A 20,879-nucleotide genomic window follows, 5' to 3' on the forward strand; every position below is an offset into this window, starting at 1 on the left:
CAGTCACCCCCCAGCCTCCCGCCTCAGGCCACCCTTTCCCGCCCGCCAACTGCCCGCCTCGCGCCGGCGGCCGGAGAGCTGGGGGGCGGGGGTGCAGTGGGAGGGCCGGCGCGAAGAAAAGAGAGCGAAGCGGCCCCGCGCGGGCGGGAGCCCTGTCCCGCGCCCCGCCGCCGCGCGCCGCCAGCCCGCGCGCTGATTGGCCGGCCGCGCGGCCGGGGCTCCCCGGCGGGCCGCGCCTGATTGGCCGGATTGTAAATGCGATGTCTGAGGGCGTCCTGGCGGGAATGGTACGGCCGAGCGCGCCCCCCGCCTGCTCCCCCCCACCTCCCCCACAGCCGAGGTGAGGGCGCGGAGCCCCTCCCGGCCCTGGGAGGGTGAGTCCCGAGGTGCCGCGCTCCGCTCGCCTCCCGCCGGGCTCGGGCGCACTGCCCCGGGGCGGGAGCGGCTCCTCTTAAGGGCCGGGCTAAAAGCGCCTTCTCGCTTTGTAGATGGAGGTGAGCGTCCTGGCTCTGCGGAACCTGGCGAGCGGCCGGCCGGGGCGGCGGGGCCGCGCTGAGGCTGCCGCCCAGAAGGTGAGCGGGCGCGGGGTGTTGGGGCAGTGGCGGCCGCGGTCTGTCCTCAGCGCTGCGGGGTCCTCTCACACGTTAGTCCCCCTGTCCCGGTGTCGGCCAGTGCGCAGCGCGGAGCTCTGGTGGGGGCGGCCGGTACTTCCGAGGACTAGGGCACCCCACCGGGCAGAGCGGGTTACGGCCGCGGCGCCACAGCCCCGGTCCGTGTGTGCAGGGCCTCGACCCTCGGGGCTGGGAGGCAGGTCGGGCCTGGATCGTGTCCCTCACGCCCCTGCTGACCGCATTTGGGGTGCTGCCCACTGGACCAGTACACCTGGCCCGCCCTGCCGTGTTCTGCCTGCGCAGCAGCATCTTACCTGTTGGCACTTGGAGCACAGGGGTGGCCAGCGCTACCGTTAAGATAAAAAGACAAGTCAGTAAATCAATCATGAGCCACCCCACTGTTGTCAGTAAGTGAAATGATTGCGCTCTGGCATCATTCCCAGAGAAACAGTTTTTAGCTTTCACTCACTACTCGCTACTACGTGATCTCAACCATCCCAGTGGCTACTGCTGGGTAAGGTGGAGGAGGCTCTTCTACAGACTCACCCTGCAAAACCGGGCCTGACATGACATGGGCAGCATGTGGTCCTGTTATTTAGTATTTGAGCATGCTGATGCACATTTTACTATGCTTGCCTTCTGGTCTGTATCCGCACAATGATGTTCCCAGGTCAAGAGACTGAGCAGTGCTACTCAGCAAGGAACAAGCTCGTTATTCCTCTCCTACCTTAGCAGCCAGGAGACAGGGTATCTAGCCTCGGACATATTTTGCTCAGTAACATCTCTTGAACTAGACCCGATTCATGACCTGCTGTCCATGTTCAATCAGGAGTCATCCAAAGATCACATAATTCTTGTCAGATTCAGCTCCTATTGTCTCAGAAATCTGAATTCCTGTTTACATACTAGGCTCATTAAGCCAGCCTGTCCTGTCCTCTTGTATTTGAAAGCCATCTCTGCTTGGATCAAGGTGAATCTCACACTTATGCCAACTGGCCTTTGAGTTCTGTGGAATACAGCTGGAAGTTCACATAAAGCATTGCAGTTACTGACAAGGGTAAAAGCATTTCTTACTTTAGTAGGCAGTAAAGATCTGTCATGTTGATAGTAGATGTGTGCTTCTTTTACAGTGCCACTACTTTTTTCATTGTGGTATTTACACAAACATGAGCATTTGAGGTAGTGGAACAGCAAGTTGCTTCAGCTGCCCTTGCTGCAGTTCCATTAGCACCAGGTATAGTGAGCAGGAACTTGAGGGGAAGGTAGACTTTCTCTGATACAGATTAAGTGTTGATTCACTGCCGAATGTAAAGTTGCAAGAATATGGAGCGCCAACACTATGTGAACATATATTCCAAGAAATACAGTGGCATCTAAGTTGACCCATATTTATTACAGTGTAGTTATGTTACAACTGGCTGTTAATTGTAAAAGGAGGTACATTTATAACATCCTTTTGTGTAATTCATAGGTGAATGCATGGAGAAGTGTTCTTCATCAGTGCTCAGAGCATAATGCTTTTGATGGGCCAAATTCATTTTCAGTTTGGATGCTACAGAGCTGCTCCTAGTAAAAGCCAGCTTCAGTTTTTACTGGAACATGTCTGCTTCCTAGCTAGACTGTACCTGATAAGATGATATTTGGAATTGCTTATTTAAATATCTTTCAGCTGATGATAGCTGAATTGTTCCAAATAAAAGGCAAAACTTGGGAGAGTTCTTATAGCAAACCAATAGTAACTTAACATTTTCTTTCAGGCTGTATTCCATTTCAGAATTGAACTTCTTGCTGCTCAAAATAAAATACATAATATCCAGCCTCAAAGGTGTCATGTTAGATTTTTAAAACTCATTTTGAAAAAAGGAAGTGGTAATCTTAGTCTGAGCAAGAAGACTTACTCAGTTTGAGACACCACCGTAAAACGCACAGCTAGACTGAAGAGCTAACAACTTCAAGCCCGATTTATAATTTAAAAGCAGTTAGCTGTGGTTCTAAAGGCTTCACTCCCAATTCCAGCTAGCTTTCTGACGATAATCTGTCAGCTTCACTTTTTCTCACTTCACTCAAGGTGCCTGCAATCATTTTAAGGGCCTAAATCTGGAAGCTACTGAATAATAATAACCTTGAGTTCAAAAAAACCCCAGTGTCCTTTTTCTAGGGTATTAAGGAGAATTAAGTTATAGCTGTACTATCTAAGAACAGAACATCAATCTCCCTGGGCAAAAAGATACAGTACAATTTTCTGCATGGGCATTTTTGGAAGCTCTGTTCTGTACCACATTTAGAATACCTGGACCTCAATTTTTGATACCCTGCAAAGAAAGCCAGTATAGCATCCTGTCTACTTTATTCCTCTAGTCTTCACAAGCTATTTGCACTAACAGGCTAGAGAGAAGTACTGTCACTTGTTGCTCAAAAATGGATATCTTGGCTCAAAGATACCCTGATGCCTTCTTTATTCAGCCAGTCCCTTGAGATTATTTGATCAGTAGTGATAATTCTTCCAGTAAGAGGAAGGGGTAAAACTGGACCCAAAGGTGAAATATGAAGAAAGTTTGACTGCAGCTAGAAACTGGAGGGAGTTGGTCTTCATTCAAAGAATGATAAAAATCAGCTAATGAATTAGACTTTTCCTTCTAGCAGCTCTTAGCTACAGTCAGTGAATAGTTATGGAGATTTTTCTTCATTGTTTTGAGCAGTAGATAGTGCAGATGCAAAGCTTGCATCACTTGCACATGAAGTTACAGCCACTTCAGTTTGACATTTTATGACAGTGTAAGCTGCATCCCTACCATGGCTTTTCATTGGGGACTTCTTAAGCAAAAGAACATGTTTTCTTGCTAACTGTAACATGACCTATGCATTATCTCAGTTTCGATCCGTTTTAGTGATTTATGTTTGGGGGCAATGCTGTCTTGTAATAACAGTCAGAGTTTAAAAGCCTAATAGGCCACAAGTTTGACTGGTTGACCTCAGGCTCTGTAATTCAGGGCAGTATCTCTTACACACTGCCTCAAGTACAGTAACATGTTGACTATTTTACTCCTTCCAACAGAGGCAGAAGAGCCATGCTAAATATAGCTGCGAATGCCAAGGCATGAGTCACTACAATTACCTTCATAAGAACAATTACATTGATTGTTGGACGGTTTCTTTCCTGCTGTGTCTAAAGAACTGTTTTTTTTTATTAACAGGAAAACATATTTGATCGATCCAGGATGGCCCCAAAGACTCCCATTAAGAATGAACCAGTTGATTTATCAAAGCAAAAAGGCTGCACCCCAGAAAGAAATCCAATTACACCTGTTAAGCTCATTGACAGACCTCAGCCGGATCCCTGGACCCCCACTGCTAACCTGAAGATGCTTATTAGTGCTGCTAGCCCTGACATGAGGGACCGAGAAAAGAAGAAAGAGCTCTTCAGACCCATAGAAAACAGTGAGCAGAGTGACACACCTGATTCGTTACAGGTGAGATTCAGAACACGATTACCTTATGTTCACGTAGGACTCAGACCTTCCTTAAATTGTGCCTCACTTTTATTCCAACTGGTCCTTTGTTTCCTATGGAAGACTGCAGAATTATAAAATATTGCCAAGGACGGTTGCCTGCACAGCACTGGCTGAACAGCAGGACTTGCAAAGACTAAAAGTAATTGTTCTACTAGTAACTGACCTGAGACCCTTCAAAAGCCTGAATATTACTTAAGGGACAGTGAAGGAAGTAGAGCTTAAATGGGTCATTTTCCCCAACTTAAGTACTTCTGACACTATTTTTTGAACTGCATTAGAAAGAAAATTGCCAGATCATTTTTAACCATACAAGCAGGATTTTCAAGAGCATTTTGACAATGGGAGTGCGTAGTTTTCAATATATTTTTGAAATCTTCTACCATGTCCACAACAGACCCACATGGTGATGAGCTGAAACCTTTCTCCCCCTTTCCACACCAGCCCCAAACTAGTAGTCAGCAAGGATGGTCAAGTGTTAATCAAATTTTTACTTGCCAAGACTCAGGCAATGTAGGGGCTGATCCCTGTCCTCCCTTTAGGAAAGCTATCCGTGGAGAGGATGACGTCAGGTTGTAATATGCGTCGTTAGTTTCCTTTCTTCAGACTTATTTTCATTCCAGCCACTGCTGTCCCTGTCCTGGATTGCTTCTTCTAGAATATCCTTCTTCTGTGATTTAAGTCAGAGGAAGATAGTTCTGGGGCCTTCCTATTGAGAAGCATCATCTGATAGGTACAGATCACTCTGCAAGTGTAGATTTTCCAGGACCTACAGTGACAGTAGTCTGGAGAATTCTCCAATTTAGCCATAAAGGAGCAAACAGTTCTAAAGGTAATTCCTAACATAGTAAGTAAAACACCAGTCAGTGTTAAAAGTTAGTTCATTACCACTGCAAGCCCACTAAGGTCATATGGTATTTTTGAGATGGCTACTATGAAGAGTTCAAATATTTCCTATTTAGTAAAACACTTAATTTTCTCCACTTAACTTGCAAAAGAGTGTTACTGTAAGATACCACCTTTCCCATACCATATAAAACTCTTAAGAATTCAATCAGAGCAACAGCCTGCCACAAGGTCACAACTGCCAAAGGACAGTTAAGATCTCATAAGCAAGGAAACACGGATTTCAACAGCTGCCACCACTCTCAGCTTTTCTTTACCAGAGAACATGATTATTTCTTTCTCACCTTTCTTAGACACAGAGTCAAAACTTCAAGAGCTACCAGCACAGAAAAAGCCTCCATCATTCTCATTTTGTAATAAATTAACATACCTCTTCTTGCCATCACAGTTTTCTGGGGTCTTTTTCCCTGCAGGGACAGAAATACCATATTCAGGCTATCCTACAGAATTCACATAAGCTAACAGCTTAACTGAGTTTGAGGTTCAGACCTTAAGGCACTTGATAATGCCTTTTATAGTGTCTTACCATCATGCCCAACACCTCAGCCTCTAATTTCTTAAAGTTATAGAGGCACTGTAAAGGGCAGTAAAATCTATTGAAAGAAGTTTGGCAGGAACTCTTTGATGGCTTGTACATCTTCTGGTTTATTAGATCCAGAGGTGTTTGAGGGAATATTCCTCCTCCTCTCAAAAAGAAATATTCCTTCCAAGTAGGATCTTGCCATCTGCTAGTCTATGTGTTTGGTCTCACTGGTTGTTTTATTTTTTCCTGAAGCATAATTGTTATTTTATGATCTCACAGATAAGTTTCTCTGTAGATATCTTGTGTGATGAATTAAAAAGAGCTTGCAAGCAAAATGTGTCACCCAAGTGCTCTGTGCTTGCAAGGTGTTCATGGTTTTTCCTTACTAGAAAGTCCGAGCTTAAATACTGCTAACATCTGGAATATACCTCACTTGGCTATGCCTTGCTTCTAAAGCTCTGCACTAAAGGGTTAACATTTATTTTTTAACAGTATGATATGGTAGACGACAGCACGGTTGATGAATTTGAAAAGCAGAGGCCCAGCAGAAAACAGAAAAGCTTAGGACTCTTGTGCCAAAAATTTCTAGCTCGCTATCCAAGTTATCCGTTGTCAACAGAAAAAACTACTATTTCTTTGGATGAAGTGGCTTCAATTCTTGGTATGTATACCTGCAAAAATGGGATAACTGAGCAGCTGGGGTAGCCCAACAGGAGGGCCTTTAAAAGGTCATCCTTCTTACAGAGTACATGCAAGGGCTGCCTTTCCCTTGGTCTGGATGCTCTTCTAATCATACTAATAAAGACTTGGAAATTACTAATATTGCTAAGTGTCTTTACTGCTTGATAACGCTACCATCTTAAAATCTCCTTTCTGACAGTACTTTATACTAGATGGATCTATCCTCCAGCTGTTCACCAACCGTGCTGCTTGCTTAAATTCTCAATTTGCTGAACATGGAAGGAGTTATGAGCTACACACTTTCTGAAGAAGACTTATAAACTACATCCTTTGTCAGAATACAATGTTTGGGGAAGCAATTGCAAACTAGTTAGTGTAGGAAATCAGTTGGCTTTACTGTCTGACTTCAGTAACATGCCTGACATTACATCTTCCAGGATCTCATGGTTCATCAAGGTTATCTTAGCTTTAAATGTTCTCTTGTGAGGGTAGGTTACCAGGAGACCTGCAAGAGTAGAATGAGAAAATGTGTTGTACTGAGGTGACAAGAAGGTAGCAAGTAGCAAGTAGCCTGTTAGGTTTGGTCTTAGCTAAAAGATCAATGAAATATCTGAGAGAAGCAATGAAATTTGGGAGAGAGGGCTAAGCCAAGTCACACAAATAAGAAAAAGATCCAGGTCCTTGGATGGGTTGTCTCTTAGCTAAGCATGGCTTTGTAAGATTGAACTTAAACTAAATAAATATTTTATTTACATTTACAACTCGGGTATTTACCAGAAAAGAGGAAGCAAAAATGAAATGTGCCTGTTTTGGAAAGAAAGGGAGCAGAGGAATGATGTCCTCTGTGACACTGCCAAGGAAGTCCTTGAAATACTCATTTATTTGCCTTGGTAATAGGAAGTGGGAATAGGAGAGAATTCAGATGAAGTAAATAGTTCAAGAAATTAATTTTTAAATAGCTATTTTAGATTTTGTAGTTACTTCTTTCTGTGTTTGCATGATGTGCCTGTGCTCCAACCTTGTGCAGCTGAACATGAGTAGTACTTTATTTTGTGTTTGAAGCGGCGTTACTTTGCTTTCCTTAATACTAGAAACTTTGTTTTTAAAACCTACTGTTGTGCATTTTACCTCCCTGAAAGGGCTGTGCTTATTTTCCTCCCTTTGGTTTTCACTTCCTTGCCTGCCCATATCCACTTGCTTCAGAGACCACAAATTTATTCACTGCTGATGTTGCTGCTCTCTGTGTGTAACAAATGATGGCTGTAATACAGTTTTTGCTACAAATTTATATTGCTGAGTTCACTAAAGACCTATGGAAAAGACCACAAAGAGAACTATGCTTCTGGTGCCTTACAGACACAGGATATGTGTATCGCTCATGTTCTTCTGGAGTATGTTTTACTCCAAAATCTTCACACACTTAGAAATACTCATGAATTGTTTATTCTAATACCTGTTTGAGGCTGGTAAGTATTATCTGTATTTTCCAGATGTGTAAACAGATGCATTAAGGCCTCACCTTCCACAGAGAAGTCTTTAAAAACCTTTCCCCTGGGCTAGCACGTGGTCTGCTCAGCTAATGTTACCCATTATGCGATTTGTAGTACAGATGTTGCCACTAGTGTATAGTGTACTGTTACATGTAACAGGCATGCTTCAAACAGTGCTAGACATGAGTACTCAGAACAGTGAGTAGAGTCACCAGGCTGTTCATATTCAGTTCTCAACCTTGCTCACGTCAGTCAGGCTGAACCCAAGCTGGACATATTTCATAGATTTCCTATTGGTGCAGACCCAGTCAGCCCTGAGGACTTGTTTCTGCATTTGGAAACAGTGAGTCTCACTCTCCACTGCTTTTCACCTTGTGAAGCCTTTGAGGCTCCTTTGCTTGGTATATGCTTACCAAGTAATTGTGCCATTCAAAATGCAAGTGGTTCCTTTAGGAGTGGGCTTTTATATCTACCCTGTGTCAACACCAGGCTCAGACCCTTTCTTGCCCTCTGTTGCACGCAGGCTTGTGTATAGGTATGTGTCTGAGCTCTGGAGCAATCTGACAGGAAGGGCCAGAGTGCTCAGGAAACCTTAGGGCAATCTGGATAGGTCTGAGTGGGGCAGCAGAAAAGAAGATAGACAAAGAGCATAATACCATGCGGCTGGCCATACACAAGTCAGTTCTTAATTGTGCAGATAGAATGGATCTAATGTAATGTGTCCAAGTGAACAGTGAAAAATATATTGTGAACACTCAGTATTAGAGAACAGCCTGTTTGCTCTTGCACTTCTGCTGAAGAACACATTAAAACTAGATGAGCATCTGTGTCTTTTTTTATTCTCCCCCTAACCTCAAAACAGGAGTTGAACGAAGACGAATTTATGATATAGTGAATGTCCTGGAGTCATTGCACTTGGTTAGCCGTGTGGCCAAGAACCAGTACTGTTGGCATGGCCGGCACAACCTCAGTCAAACTCTGAAAACACTTCAGGAAGCAGGACAGCTGCAGTATGGAGAGCTAATGACCATCTTCCAGCACAAGGAGCAGGACCTGGAGTACAAATTTGGAGAACAGAAAAAGGAAACTATTCCAGATCTTCAAGACAGACCCTTAATGGACTTTTCAGAACCAGATTGCACCTCTGGTAAGATAACTAATACGTATCATGTGATACACAGACACAAGTCTCTTTCTCCAGTTTGCTATGTGACTTCTTCCCTTGCTTTGCTTTTAAATTAAACAGTAAAAAAATATTCTTTGCAAAAAGGTGCTGAATTCACCATGGAGGTGACAGAATTCTTCTGTCCCCACCTGTACATGGCAGTAAATGCTTTATCCTGACAGAAGGTGCCATCTTCCATTTGTCCACTGTTTGCATGCTGCCCGCATAATACATACTTACAAAGTCCCTTGGAGTCACAAAACTATAGTGGTGCAGAACAGTGTAAAGTGGAGTCAGCTTTGCAATCTGACATTCTAAAAACTATTTCTGCAAGTTTTATTTTTTTATTGCCTTTCGAAGAGAGAATTCTGTCTGCGCTATTCAGTTATTTGCTGCCTTTCAAAAGATTTCTGCTTCCTGACAAGGAAATGCTTTACCTGCTTTCTGTGTGAGAAACTTAGTTTTCTGGCTATGATGGATGACATGCTAAGAGGCTTGGGTATTATTTGTAACACAGCATCTGCAAACAGCAGAAAGGACAAGTCGTTGCGGATTATGAGCCAAAAGTTTGTCATGCTGTTCCTTGTCTCCAAGACCAAGATAGTCACTCTGGACATTGCAGCAAAGATACTGATAGAAGAAACCCAGGATACAGTGGACCACAGCAAGTTTAAAAGTAAGCTGGCTGTTGAGATGCAAATCAATCAGTCTGTGAGCAAAGGAATTAGGGGCGTGTTTGAACTGACACCAGTAGGTAGTGGCAAGAGCAGGTCAGGAATCTTTTGCTGAAATATGGTTTAGGGTTTTTCTTATTTGTGAATGCTAGTTTGTGAAATCAGAGCTTGGGGTGGGGAAGAGTCCATTTGACAATTACCTTCAAATTTTATCATCAAAATAAAAATGTTGGTTTTGTTTGGATTTTTTTTTCATACTTTAACCCTACTTCTTGTGCTGTTCTAAATGATGTTTCTGGACTTGTTGAAATTAAACATGTTGTTTAATTTAACAGAGTTAAATTTCTTCTCTGCAGAAATGTGTTACTTCTTTTTATCCCAGAAATCTCTCACAGCTGGATGGCACTGTTTGCTTTTCAGTTTGTGAGGATTAGTACTTTGATCTCTTGGACAACATAGAAAAAACTCAGCATTAGCAAATAATTATTCTAAAATAAAGACTTTTGTGTCTTTAAAGTACTTTTAAAACAAAGTACTTGCACTTTAGTCTTAAAATTCTACTCCAAATACTGGGAGGAATTTAGCTGGACAACCTGTGGGTATCATATTCAGTTCAAACATGTTATTGGAGAGATTTTATTTTTCTAAGAGGGTTACATTTTCCAGATGATAAATATGCATCCTTTTGTGATGAGCTTTGCACTCATGTGCTTCTTGCCCCCAGGTGCTTGTCTTCACCACATGTGGAGGTAGCTGCCTTTTCTGGGCAAGATGATGATGTAATCATTTGCTAACCCATTTGCTTAAACCTGAGCAGCTAAGATGCATAAGCAGCTAAAATCTGAAGAACCAGTGGCAAGCAGGTGGGAGCTGGTATGACAGGCTTCATAGGAGGTGGCTTAAGTCTATCGCAGTTTGATTTTACCCCCTCATCTATGAAAGCTGTGGTGCTATTCTCAACAAAATTACCATGTAAATATGTACTGTATGTGCTGTAAAAGTAGCTATCCTGACTATTTCTGTCCTTTTCTGTTAGCAAAGGTACGAAGACTGTACGATATTGCCAATGTTCTCACCAGCCTAGGCTTGATCAAGAAAGTTCATGTCACAGAGGAAAGAGGACGCAAACCAGCCTTCAAGTGGATTGGGCCTGTGGAATTCCCTGGCAAGACCACTAACTTGGGTAGCTCACATCTCTTTTCTTTTTGACAAACCCTTCCCAGTGTAAAAGGTTGTTTTCGATTTGTAAAGAATGGCTCAGTATTCATTGTCCACCCTGTGGTGGTTAACTGCTGGCCACTTCAACATTTGCCCTTGTTAGACTTTAGGCCTAAGGGCTGTGGAGGGATGTTGAAGAACACTGTCTTGCTGGTATTTTTACACCAACTTATGTAACTATAAATTGTAGAACAATGGCAGATAATGCCTACATCTCCAAATCTGAGTCCACAGCTTTTCTGGGTTGCAAAATCTCCGTAATTCTGTTATAATTAGAGAGTGAATTATTTTGTTCATAAGCGGATTTACCAAGGTAGAGCAGAGCTGTTTCTTGCATGTGTACCTTAGTACAGAAGGTTTGTTTGCGAAGGAGGTGGTGGCTCAGAGCATCTCTGTAAACTGCATGGCTAGAAGCCAGAGCAAAAGGAAGCATTTTGGTAATAATATTTGAGTCAGGCCACTGCCAGGACCAAGTAAAAGTAAAGGACAGTGTTAACACCATCTATTTCCTCCTGATTATGCACACTAGAGCGTAGCTGCTGCTGCAGGTGCCATGGAGCGGAAAGAAAAGAAGCCCGTATCTTGTCTACCAGTGCATACTGAGCTTAGGTCTGCTTCCATGTTGTGGGGTCTGAGACAGGCTAGAGGTTACCTTTTATCACCAAGTTTGGTAACATGGCAGAAGCCTAAATGAGGAGCTGTATTCCATGAAGGTCTGTTGTACAAAATCATGTTCCTACAGGTGAGCTGAGAGGGCACAGCCCAACATCTGATCCTCTGCCAGGGACACAAGGAGCCTGTGTCCCATATCAGATCTGTGCTACTGGAAGGCAAAGGTTTACACGTCACGCTTCGTTTAACAGCACACAGTCTTGTGAAGAGACCAGAAGGAAGGTCAGTTCTGAGCCCAGCAGCCCACATCAAGAGAGGCAAGGTAATTGCTAATGAAGCATGTTCTTTTGTATCCCAGTGGATCTGCCCAAATATGGGCCCACCAATGTAAAGCATTTGACTGGGTGAGTCAGACTCATTAAATATGAGAATGATGCTTGGGAAGTGCTTATATTTCTACTGTTCACGTGATGAGACTTCTGTTTTGGACCCTTCAGTCAAGTGCCTAAAGTTAGATGAGATTAATCTGGGCCATACTGCCTTAAATCTGCAGTTTGTTTTCTGGTAAATGTTTCTGTTCTCCACTAACTGCAACTATACTACAGTTTCTTCTGTTAAAATTTGGTAAAGAAAGATTCCTTAGCCACACAAAAGCTTGCTTTATTTTATGGTTTCTAATATAGTGGAATTTATTGTAACAATCTAATGGATAGCTGTTAAAAAGACAAAGCAGTTACGGTTTTACAGTTCCTTCTTATAGGAAATTACGATATTGAGCACCTCTCCAGTGGGACTGAGTTCTGAGTGTCTTGCAGATTCTGGCTGTAGGTCATTAGTGGACGTTATAAAAATGTGCCAGGATAGAAAAATTATACCAATTATTTTATATGGCCAGCACAAAAATATGCTTGGTAAACAGATCTGTTATTAATTGAATGTTCCTTTGTTCTTTCAGCCTATATTATGAATTCAGATGAATATTGCTCCAAAATGATAAATCCAGCAGCTATCTGCAGGCAGAAAATAGATGAAGATACTAGGTAGGTTGGTCTTAACTCCCGTCCAGTTTCAGATTTGTGCTTGTCATGTTTAGTTCAAGGCTAGATTCTGTTAATGAGCCCGAGATAGAAAATTACTGGATGGTCTCATTACTATGTTAATGCTAATAGGTCTCACCATGGCTTTCTTTTTTTTTTTTTATGGCCAATTTATACTTACCAATTTATACTTGTACCATTGTTTTCCTTCAGCTTTGTTAGTTCTTCATCTCATATCTGTTTATATAGGTCATCCCTGCCTCCTTTGCCCTGTTGTCTAGGTAGGCTGAGCAAATCATAATTCCCTGCAAAAGACTTTCTGTCATATCAGTGAGTCTTATCTACATCTAATTCGAATTAATTTCTGAATGATTGATTCTAGTTAAGTGCAACAGGGAGCATTATTGTTCTGCCCAAAACCTGAGAAGTCTGCTTCTGTGTAATTAGAAATAATAAAAAGTGGCCCTGCTTGTATCTTTTAAACTGTGTAAAGTAGTGGCTGGCGGGACAGGATTTTTCCATGTTTATGTCCAACAATGTAACTATTTGCTTTCAAGGATAAAATAGGGGGGTAATTTTGGACTAAATGTTTTTCTTTTTTTCATTACTTTTAGGAATGAAGCTTGTGCCACAGAAACAGTATTAAAATCAGCAAGGAACCCAAGCGTAACCTCACCTCTCTCCCTTCTTTCAGTTCCTGGAGACTCTGAATTTTGTGTTAACCCTTTGCCTCAGGCAGTTTTCCCTGTGGTTCAGACAGATGTGCCAAGCCTCTCACTGCCACATGGCATCAGCAGCCAAGCTCCACATCCTTCCACGCTAGCAGCCTCCAAAACAGAAAATGGAAAACCTGCCTTGCTCCCTAACCAACCGTTCCTGTGCTTTCCATCTTCATCCCTCTTTATGTTGTGTGGTGGTCTTCAGGAAAATAACTTGAGGGAGAGCCTGCCCAGTGCAGGAGATGTGGGAAACAGGAATGCAGAAGCTCAGGCTGCCGTACCTTCAGCTGTCTGCCAGAAACGCAGCTCCCACAAGTGCGCATCACCCTCTGCACCTGTAGATGATGAAGAGCCAGTTGCTAAAAAGCAGACCGTGGAACAGAGGGATCTGCCTCTCTCACTTGTGGTATCCAAGGTAAAGAAGTGAATTTCATTATTTCTTAGGCTTCCTCTCAGCAAGGAAAGACTTTTGCCCAAGACAGTGTTTTCAGAAGTGAAAATTCACTGCACCACTCGTGTTACAGGTACAAATTCTGCCTCCCACATGTTAATAAAATTGTAAGAGGGCTGTATATAAAGTATAGGCGTTAACTGGGAGATTTTTCACACTACCAGGGGAAACCGGAGTGTGATTCCTTTGGAGAGGGATGTGATGCTCATCTGTTCTTTGGAATCAGTGTCCTGATCATTGTCTTCAACAAAGCAACCTGCCAGTGGGGAGGGAATTAATGTGACTATTATTCCTCATCTTCACCTTGAGCTTTCCCAGTTAGCAGCAGCAGCATTGCTTACGCCACTGAGCAAATGTGGTTTGTACTTCCCCACTACTCTCCAGCATGAGTCCCCCTCTCTCAAGCCATGTTGCCCACAGCAGGCATGTTGGAGAAGGATGATGGTAAAAGGTAAAGTGCAGCTATCTCAGGGTTCTCCTAACTACTTACCATCGGGGTCAGGCTCCAGATCGTATCAGTGTTTGAATATAAGCCAATTGAAACAGGTGCTTTTCCTTATCAGTAAAAAATTAATCCCCAAGCTCAGGTATCTCTTATCCAGTGTCTTCAAGTACTGAAAGTGAACTACAGCATGGGGCACAGGGCTTGGGCATCGCTAATATGGTTCTTCAAACCCTCAAAGTTTTTTAACATGGTGACTTGTTAATCAGTTTTGTGCTGCTCGTTTGCACAGATGCATGTTTTACTCTGTAGCTGAGGAAGGCGCATGAGAGATATTGCACTGTTATTTCCGTTTGGACTCTTCATTTCCTCTTTTGTTTTTGCTTAGAAGCCTTTAGAGTCACCCAAGGCTGAATCTACCCCAGGAAGTGGCTGTACCTCTGCTGTACATCTAGAAGCTTTTCGTCTTGACCTCACAAGTCCTGCTGCTCCAGAGGCTTCAAACAATGAGCCTACTAAGCCGTTAGATTCTCAGAAGCAAGAAAAAGGGGCTCAGAATAAAGACCCTGATGAACCCTCTCCAGGAAAAGTGCACATCTCTACAGAAAGCACCAATCAACCTTTCCTACCACAGTATCTCTATGTTCAATCTACTGCTGGTAAGGACACCCATGAGATCCAGAGGCACCCAGACTTCTGCATCTCTTCACTGAGCAAATAGGGAGGCCTACAGATAGGTGAATAAGTCTGTATTTGGCAGGAAAAGCCTGTCATCAGTTCTCTGTAGTAGTATAATAGCTCTGAATTCTCTTGACTTCAGATGAACTGTCGTTTCTCTGAAAATACAGTCATTTTTCTGAAGGACCCGAACATTAATAGCAATGAATAATGTGGGTTTTGCATGGTTGAATTATGTGCAGCAGAAAAAAAGACACTTATCCAGCATTCAAAACTCAGAGGAGCTGGAAATCTATGTTTGGCAATAGGGTGGCCAGAACAGTGCAACAGCATCCCCCTGAGTGAGTGAATGTAGTCAGCTATGAACTTTGTACTGTCTTGTAACGTGCATCATTGGGGTAACCCCACAAAAACTGAGGCACTGGGAGTGTAGCCATGCCTACCTGTAGGACATGGGAGGGATGGAGAGGAAGCAGCTGAAAATACTGCAGGAGGATTTCATGTTCACTATTTTTTGTCCTGTGTTTGTGTGGAGTGGAAGACTGGTTTGTGAGAACACGAAACGTGGTAGATATCCATGACTACTGCTTTAGTATTCGATTAATTTCTGGCACAGTTGGGTCTATGGGATTTCACTTATAAGATGAAGTTGCTCAGTTTGCAAATGTTTATCCTGGTGTTTTGGGAGGTCAGACAAATAGGGAACCAGAGCAGCTTCTGTTTCAAAACCGTATTTCAGCTCTTGTCAGGAAAATAAGCATCTTTGGGGTGTATGTTTGAGCTTGTTTTGTGTTTGGGTTTTTTTTCTCATTTAAAGCAGCATATATATTTTCATATAGCAGAGGATAAGATTCCCATTATTGAAAAAAAAAAAAAAAAAGAGGGTTTTAGCCAAGCTGTTTCTTGCTATTGAAGTTAGAAGCAGAAGACTGCAAGGTGTGTGGTTGGCGTTTCATGTGAAGAAAGTAAATGGATGTATATACAGTGAACAGGCAGTAGGGGGGGAGATGGAGGTGAGGAAAGGGAGCTTGACAGAGGAGTTACAGGTTTGTGACAGTTTCCTTGCTTCTTTTTTACTATTTTTGTCACAGTTTACTTCCAGGGCAGCCTTTCTCTTTGTTGTTGGACCTCTTCCCTGTTCTAGTTTAAGCTAAGTCTAGTTATAGCTTAAGTCTAATTTGTCAGCTGTATTAATGCTTTGCTTTTTCTATCTTTGGTTTAGGATTGAGCAGTTTTAATTTCCTGCTCCCTGCAAACCAAGCCCCTGGTGCCATCAATCTTGCTGCAAACCAGTTACCTTCTCTGAGCGTCCCCTGTGTCATGCTGCCATCAGCAGCCTTGGCTTCCTTCCCTCTTATTTGTTCTCCCACAATCAGCAGTCCTCTTCCCACAGTTCCCGATGGCTCCTTTTCAGCTGCCACCTCCATGAGTTTCAGCATGTCCAGCCTGGCATCAACAGCACCTGTTTTCATAGGCACCACGGCAGTGGTCACCCCCAAGGTCTCACCTGTGCCTTCAGTGGATCCTCAGCAACCAACTCACCCTGCTCAGCACCTGAGTCCTGCGCTCCCAAGGTCTTGTGGTGCTGTTAAACTGGACTCCCATGTGTGTATGGGGCATCCAGTGACCCTTCTGAAGCTGCAGCAGGTAAGTGGGAAAGGTGTTTGGTTGACAATGAAACACCATGCCAGATCACTGGGCCTGAAGGCACCTTGTGCTGCAGGCTGATGCCAGTATGTCATGAAAGTCTTAATCTTTAAAACTCTTACAGGAATAGAGAAAAAAAAAATTGATTACAGGTTTTTTTTTTTCCCCAGAAATGCAGGTAAGTATTTTTTCTCCATTTGACACTATCTTGTGTTCTGCAATGGCCACAGAAACACATTAGGACAGGAGGATTGTTTGTCAGCTGGCTGCAGCACCTCTCTGGTGTTAGTGTCCTGGGGTACCTCCTCACCCCTGTTCTGATCTCTCTTCACTAAATAATGGAAAAGTAATAGCAGTATCAGAACTGGGGGGAAAAATTCTTTTTGTAGGTTTTGTTGATCTTTTTTATAAAGATTTTTTTTTTTAAATCTACTACAGAAACAGACTTTTTTGAGTAAAAAAGATGAGAAATTCAAAAGTGAAGAAGGACCCATTGATCTGAAGTACAATGAGTGACATAAAGCAGTCTTGTCACACATAGAGTTTACAGTAGAGTGGCACTTGAAAAACAAGTGGTCAGGGTTTAGAAGACTAATTTTAGACCTATTTTGATGCTAACAAACAACTAAAGTGAGTAAAACAAAGGAAGAGAAAGCCATTTAAGCTGAAGGGCAAGATTGGCATAAGAATGAATGAGCAGGCATGAATACATTTAAGTTGGAAATGGGATAGAAGCTATCTGGCAGAACTGCTGGCAGACAGTTCCAGAACAAAAAGCAGGGGCAAAGCCTGTGGAGCTTCTGAAAAGATGTCTGAATTCATTCCCTATAGTAACAGGGTACAGAGGTTGACATCTACAAGCTGCCTTCTATTTGAATGCTTGCATGTAGGCTTTGAGAAAACCCTACTGAATCCCTTTGGTTTTGTTTAACAACTAGCCTTCATCAGCTCCCCTCACTCCCAAGAACATTCGTCCTGTGCGTCATGAGGCATTTTTCAAAACTCCTGGAAGTCTTGGAGACCCGGTTGCATGGAAGAAAAATGAAGGCAACCAGACCAGAAATGCCAGCTCTGTGCAGAGGAGACTGGAAATCTCTAGTTCCAGCCCTGACTAACTCCACTCATTGCAAAGGGTGGGCAGATTGTCCTAGGACTCTGTATCTATTACAAGAGATCAAGCTCTTGACAAGAGGAGTGTGTTAAAATGTCATCCCTTTTGGTATGCTTCCCCACTATCTATTCACGCACCAGTTCTGTTAGCCACCTTCTTCACAAATCATCCTTGGTACTGAAACCCTTTTACTGAGTTTTTCCTTCAGTACTGACTTGAATTCAGATGTTTCACATGCCCTTGTGCGCATCAAACTCTATTTGGTGTTTTAATTTGGGAAACTTTATTGCTGTCAGGAGATGCAAACAGATTTTCTTGGCGTCCCCAGGGGTTCTTTATTCATGGTTTGAAGTGAGATGTCTAGCACTTATCTGGGGTAAGCATTTTTATTTTTTTTTTGCATGTTCTCTACTTACCCTGAGTAAATCTGTGGTAAAAGTGATAAACTTCTGCAGTTGTGAGAGCAACTGCTTCCTCAGTTCCAATCTGTCAAATCCTGCCTCCGCAGTGCAGCCTCTTGCTATTTATTTTGTACATTGGAGTGGGATTTAGTGGAAAAAAGTCTTTTTTTTTTTCAGCTTCAGAATAACAGATTTTCTCAGGGTAGGATTACTTGAATGTCAGTTGGTTGTTGTACAATTTTCCCAGCACTTGTGGTTAGAAAAACCTAATAATAACACGGTATGATTGAATGTATACATGTGAAAAAATATTAAGACCAAAATAACTGTGAATGTTAACATGTTTATATTTGTGTTAATGAGCTGTAGTAGTCCTTAGGTTTTGGGTTTTGGTTCTTTTTTCTTTTACTCTGAGCAAAATGTACAAGTTAAATGTAAAAAATACAAAACCTGATCCCTTAATTACATTTGACAGAGTGACAAGCCACTGAGAGGGCTGTGCTAAGATTTCATCTCCCGTTTAAATATATAGTCTAGATTTTATGACCAGGAAACACTGGTAAGTCATTAACCACATGATTAGATTCAGTCTAACCTGAGTCTACTTAAGTGCCTGCTTAGTTGTTTACTTAAGTCTGCTTAAGGGGTATGTACTTCAGTGCCTAACACCTCACTTACAGGAATTTTGTAACTAGTTACTAGTGCATTTGAACATGCTTGGAAGACAAGGGAGATCTTTTTTGGCACGTATTTATTTAAATCATAAAAAGAAACTGAAAAGAGCAGGAGTCTTGAATTTGGGAAATGATAAAAAAAGTATTCCTAAGCAGAAGATAAAGAGGAAGAAACATCTCTCAGCTAATATTCAGAGTCATCAAATAATGGATGGTGCTATTAATGATATAGGACATAATTTTAAGAGTTAATGCTCTTATTCTTGGGTATGTTTTCACTCATGTAGCAAACCACAGTTTGTACAGTTTCTTGTTTTTAAAAGACAGAAAGTGTTGCTGTTGACATAGTGTTTCTCTGGAATTAACAAACAGAAGGCCAGCATTATCAGCTCTTCTCGGTACTGGTACTGGTTTTCCAAGGGTAGATACACTGTTGGATGTGCTACTTTGTTGGTCAAGGGAGACTAGGACTTTTTTGGGGGGTTGGGGGTTTGATGAGGCTTTTTATTTTTGTAAGGAAATGTATTATGAAAATGGAATTTAAGAAAGAATTTTAGTGAAGCTGGGAGTTTGAGTGATGTCGCCTTATCTTAGAATAGACCAATAACAGCCTTTTAGGGAGGCCTAGTTAGCCCTCATTGAAAGAAAATCTATAGTAGAGTTATAGGAAATTTCAGGGGTGGTAAAGAGAAGTCTTCAGACTGCTAAATTTAAGGGGTTTATTATTGGTTGGTTGGGCTTTTTTTAATTACACTACAGTTATGAAAGTTTACAGTTTTTGCTTCTGAATTATTTCTTCTTATACACCCACTTCAATTAATGTCACTTTGAAAAGCAGTGTGTAATTGGCACAGTGCTGCCCCTACACTTGTGTTGCTGTTGGGGCTGGAAACAGGCTGCTAGTGTTCATTATGACATGGTGGATGTAGATTCTCCAAGCCTTGTCTTTTTAGTACAGTGCAGCCTTTTAGTGAAATAGCAGCTGGGAGCAGAGGGGAGGATTAGAGCTAATACTGGCTCTTTGCTCCAGTTGAAGCATCATTGCAAAAATCGTCTTTGTCAGTGATGTTACTCTGTGCCATAACTAACCTAACTATACTTGAAAACACAGGGACTGAAAATGGATCTTCAGTTTCCAATTTCTGCTTCCATTTTTGAGTTTCCATAGACAGAGCAGGTCTGGAAATGAGGTTCAACTCCCCCACGATCAAAGCTGTTCTGTGGCTCATGGTTGCAAAAGTAGTTTTGGGCCAGGGAGAAGAAGGGGGATGATATGCTGTTTTGCTTTTGTCAATGCAAAATTGTCACTAAAATAGGAACAGGACCACCAAAGTAGTTGGGCAGCAAAGGGATCAATGCTGCTTGCAATACTTAAGCTGCTGAACTAGACTGGTGAGTGGGAAGAGCTGGTTTCCAGAGGGAATGAGTTTATCTTTCCTATCTTCACTGAAAGCTAAGAAGAAAAATAAACTAGGAACAACTCTTCAGGAAAGTAGATTTGAAAAAGCAGAATTTGTATTTGCACTGAGGAAAAGTGCATACCCAGGATGTTCTGCAGGGTTTGTGAAACCTTTCTGTCCCAAGACAGTTTGCTGAGGAGGGTGAGCGTATAACTTATACTTGAATCTACCTGCCACGTTTACATTTCTGATTGTCTTGTAAATTGGTGCTATTTCTGTATTTAAAAAGCTGTATTTTTAATGTAAAGCTGCTTCCAGTTTGTATCTTTGCACTGCTAGTTTAATATAGGTATTAATTTTATTGCTGTTTATAACTGTTCTTCAGTGATTAGATGTCTTGCTTTTCCTGCTCTCTAGCCATCTTTTTAGCTGTCCACATATAGCTTTACTCCAGTCACACTGTTGGGTTGGATATTTTTTTTATACTATCTTTTAGCAAAATATTAAACAACTTCAGAATAAAAATGGAATTAAAACCAAGGCTGAGACTGTGATTTCAGTATGGATTTCAGGATTTTCAGTGTGGCCCTTGAAAAGAAGCATCCATCCACTGTGTGTCCAGCTGAGCAGTCTCTGTTGGATGCGAGTAGTAGGGAGGTGGGACAGGTAGCAGCTCTCATTTTCGGCTTTTTTGTGCAACGCAGGCACAATTCCCACTCCAGTTACTGCAGGCACTAGTACCAGTGCTATGCAAGCCGGTTCTTAAAGCCCTGGAGCTGTCCAGGGGAATGCCCAGGGGCCCTGGCCCAAAACTGTATGAGGTGGTCCCCAGCACCACCACCATGGGGGCCTATTCCACCACCACTGTGGGGTCCCACCACCACCCTTGGGGCCTGTCCTGGACATCCCATAGCTGTCCCGCAGCCCGGC

At 42.5% G+C, this 20,879-nt stretch overlaps 1 protein-coding gene across 1 annotated transcript; it reads left to right on the plus strand.

Annotated features, from left to right (window-relative positions):
- Positions 1–306: 306 nt before the first annotated feature.
- On the plus strand, positions 307–17,696 carry E2F7 (E2F transcription factor 7). The gene is made up of 13 exons (XM_057429499.1): positions 307–374; positions 489–572; positions 3,806–4,081; positions 6,042–6,210; positions 8,583–8,867; positions 9,403–9,561; positions 10,596–10,742; positions 11,520–11,711; positions 12,345–12,429; positions 13,041–13,560; positions 14,427–14,697; positions 15,939–16,363; positions 17,302–17,696. The coding sequence occupies exons 2-13, from the start codon at positions 489–491 to the stop codon at positions 17,476–17,478; spliced, it is 2,790 nt and encodes a 929-aa protein (XP_057285482.1). The 5' UTR covers positions 307–374; the 3' UTR covers positions 17,479–17,696.
- Positions 17,697–20,879: the final 3,183 nt, after the last annotated feature.

The sequence above is a fragment of the Pezoporus wallicus genome, unplaced genomic scaffold (genome assembly GCF_028554395.1).
Source record: "Pezoporus wallicus isolate ANWC-B61680 ecotype Strahan unplaced genomic scaffold, APGP_CSIRO_Pwel_v1 contig_5069, whole genome shotgun sequence".
Classification (NCBI taxonomy): domain Eukaryota; kingdom Metazoa; phylum Chordata; class Aves; order Psittaciformes; family Psittacidae; genus Pezoporus; species Pezoporus wallicus.

Bases quoted from the DNA above. Each gene is read 5' to 3' on its own strand.
- E2F7 (XM_057429499.1), top strand. From the start codon at position 489: ATGGAGGTGAGCGTCCTGGCTCTGCGGAACCTGGCGAGCGGCCGGCCG. The intron at 4,082-6,041 runs GTGAGATTCAGA...ATTTTTTAACAG, and splicing joins ACACACCTGATTCGTTACAG to TATGATATGGTAGACGACAG. The intron at 6,211-8,582 runs GTATGTATACCT...ACCTCAAAACAG, and splicing joins TGAAGTGGCTTCAATTCTTG to GAGTTGAACGAAGACGAATT.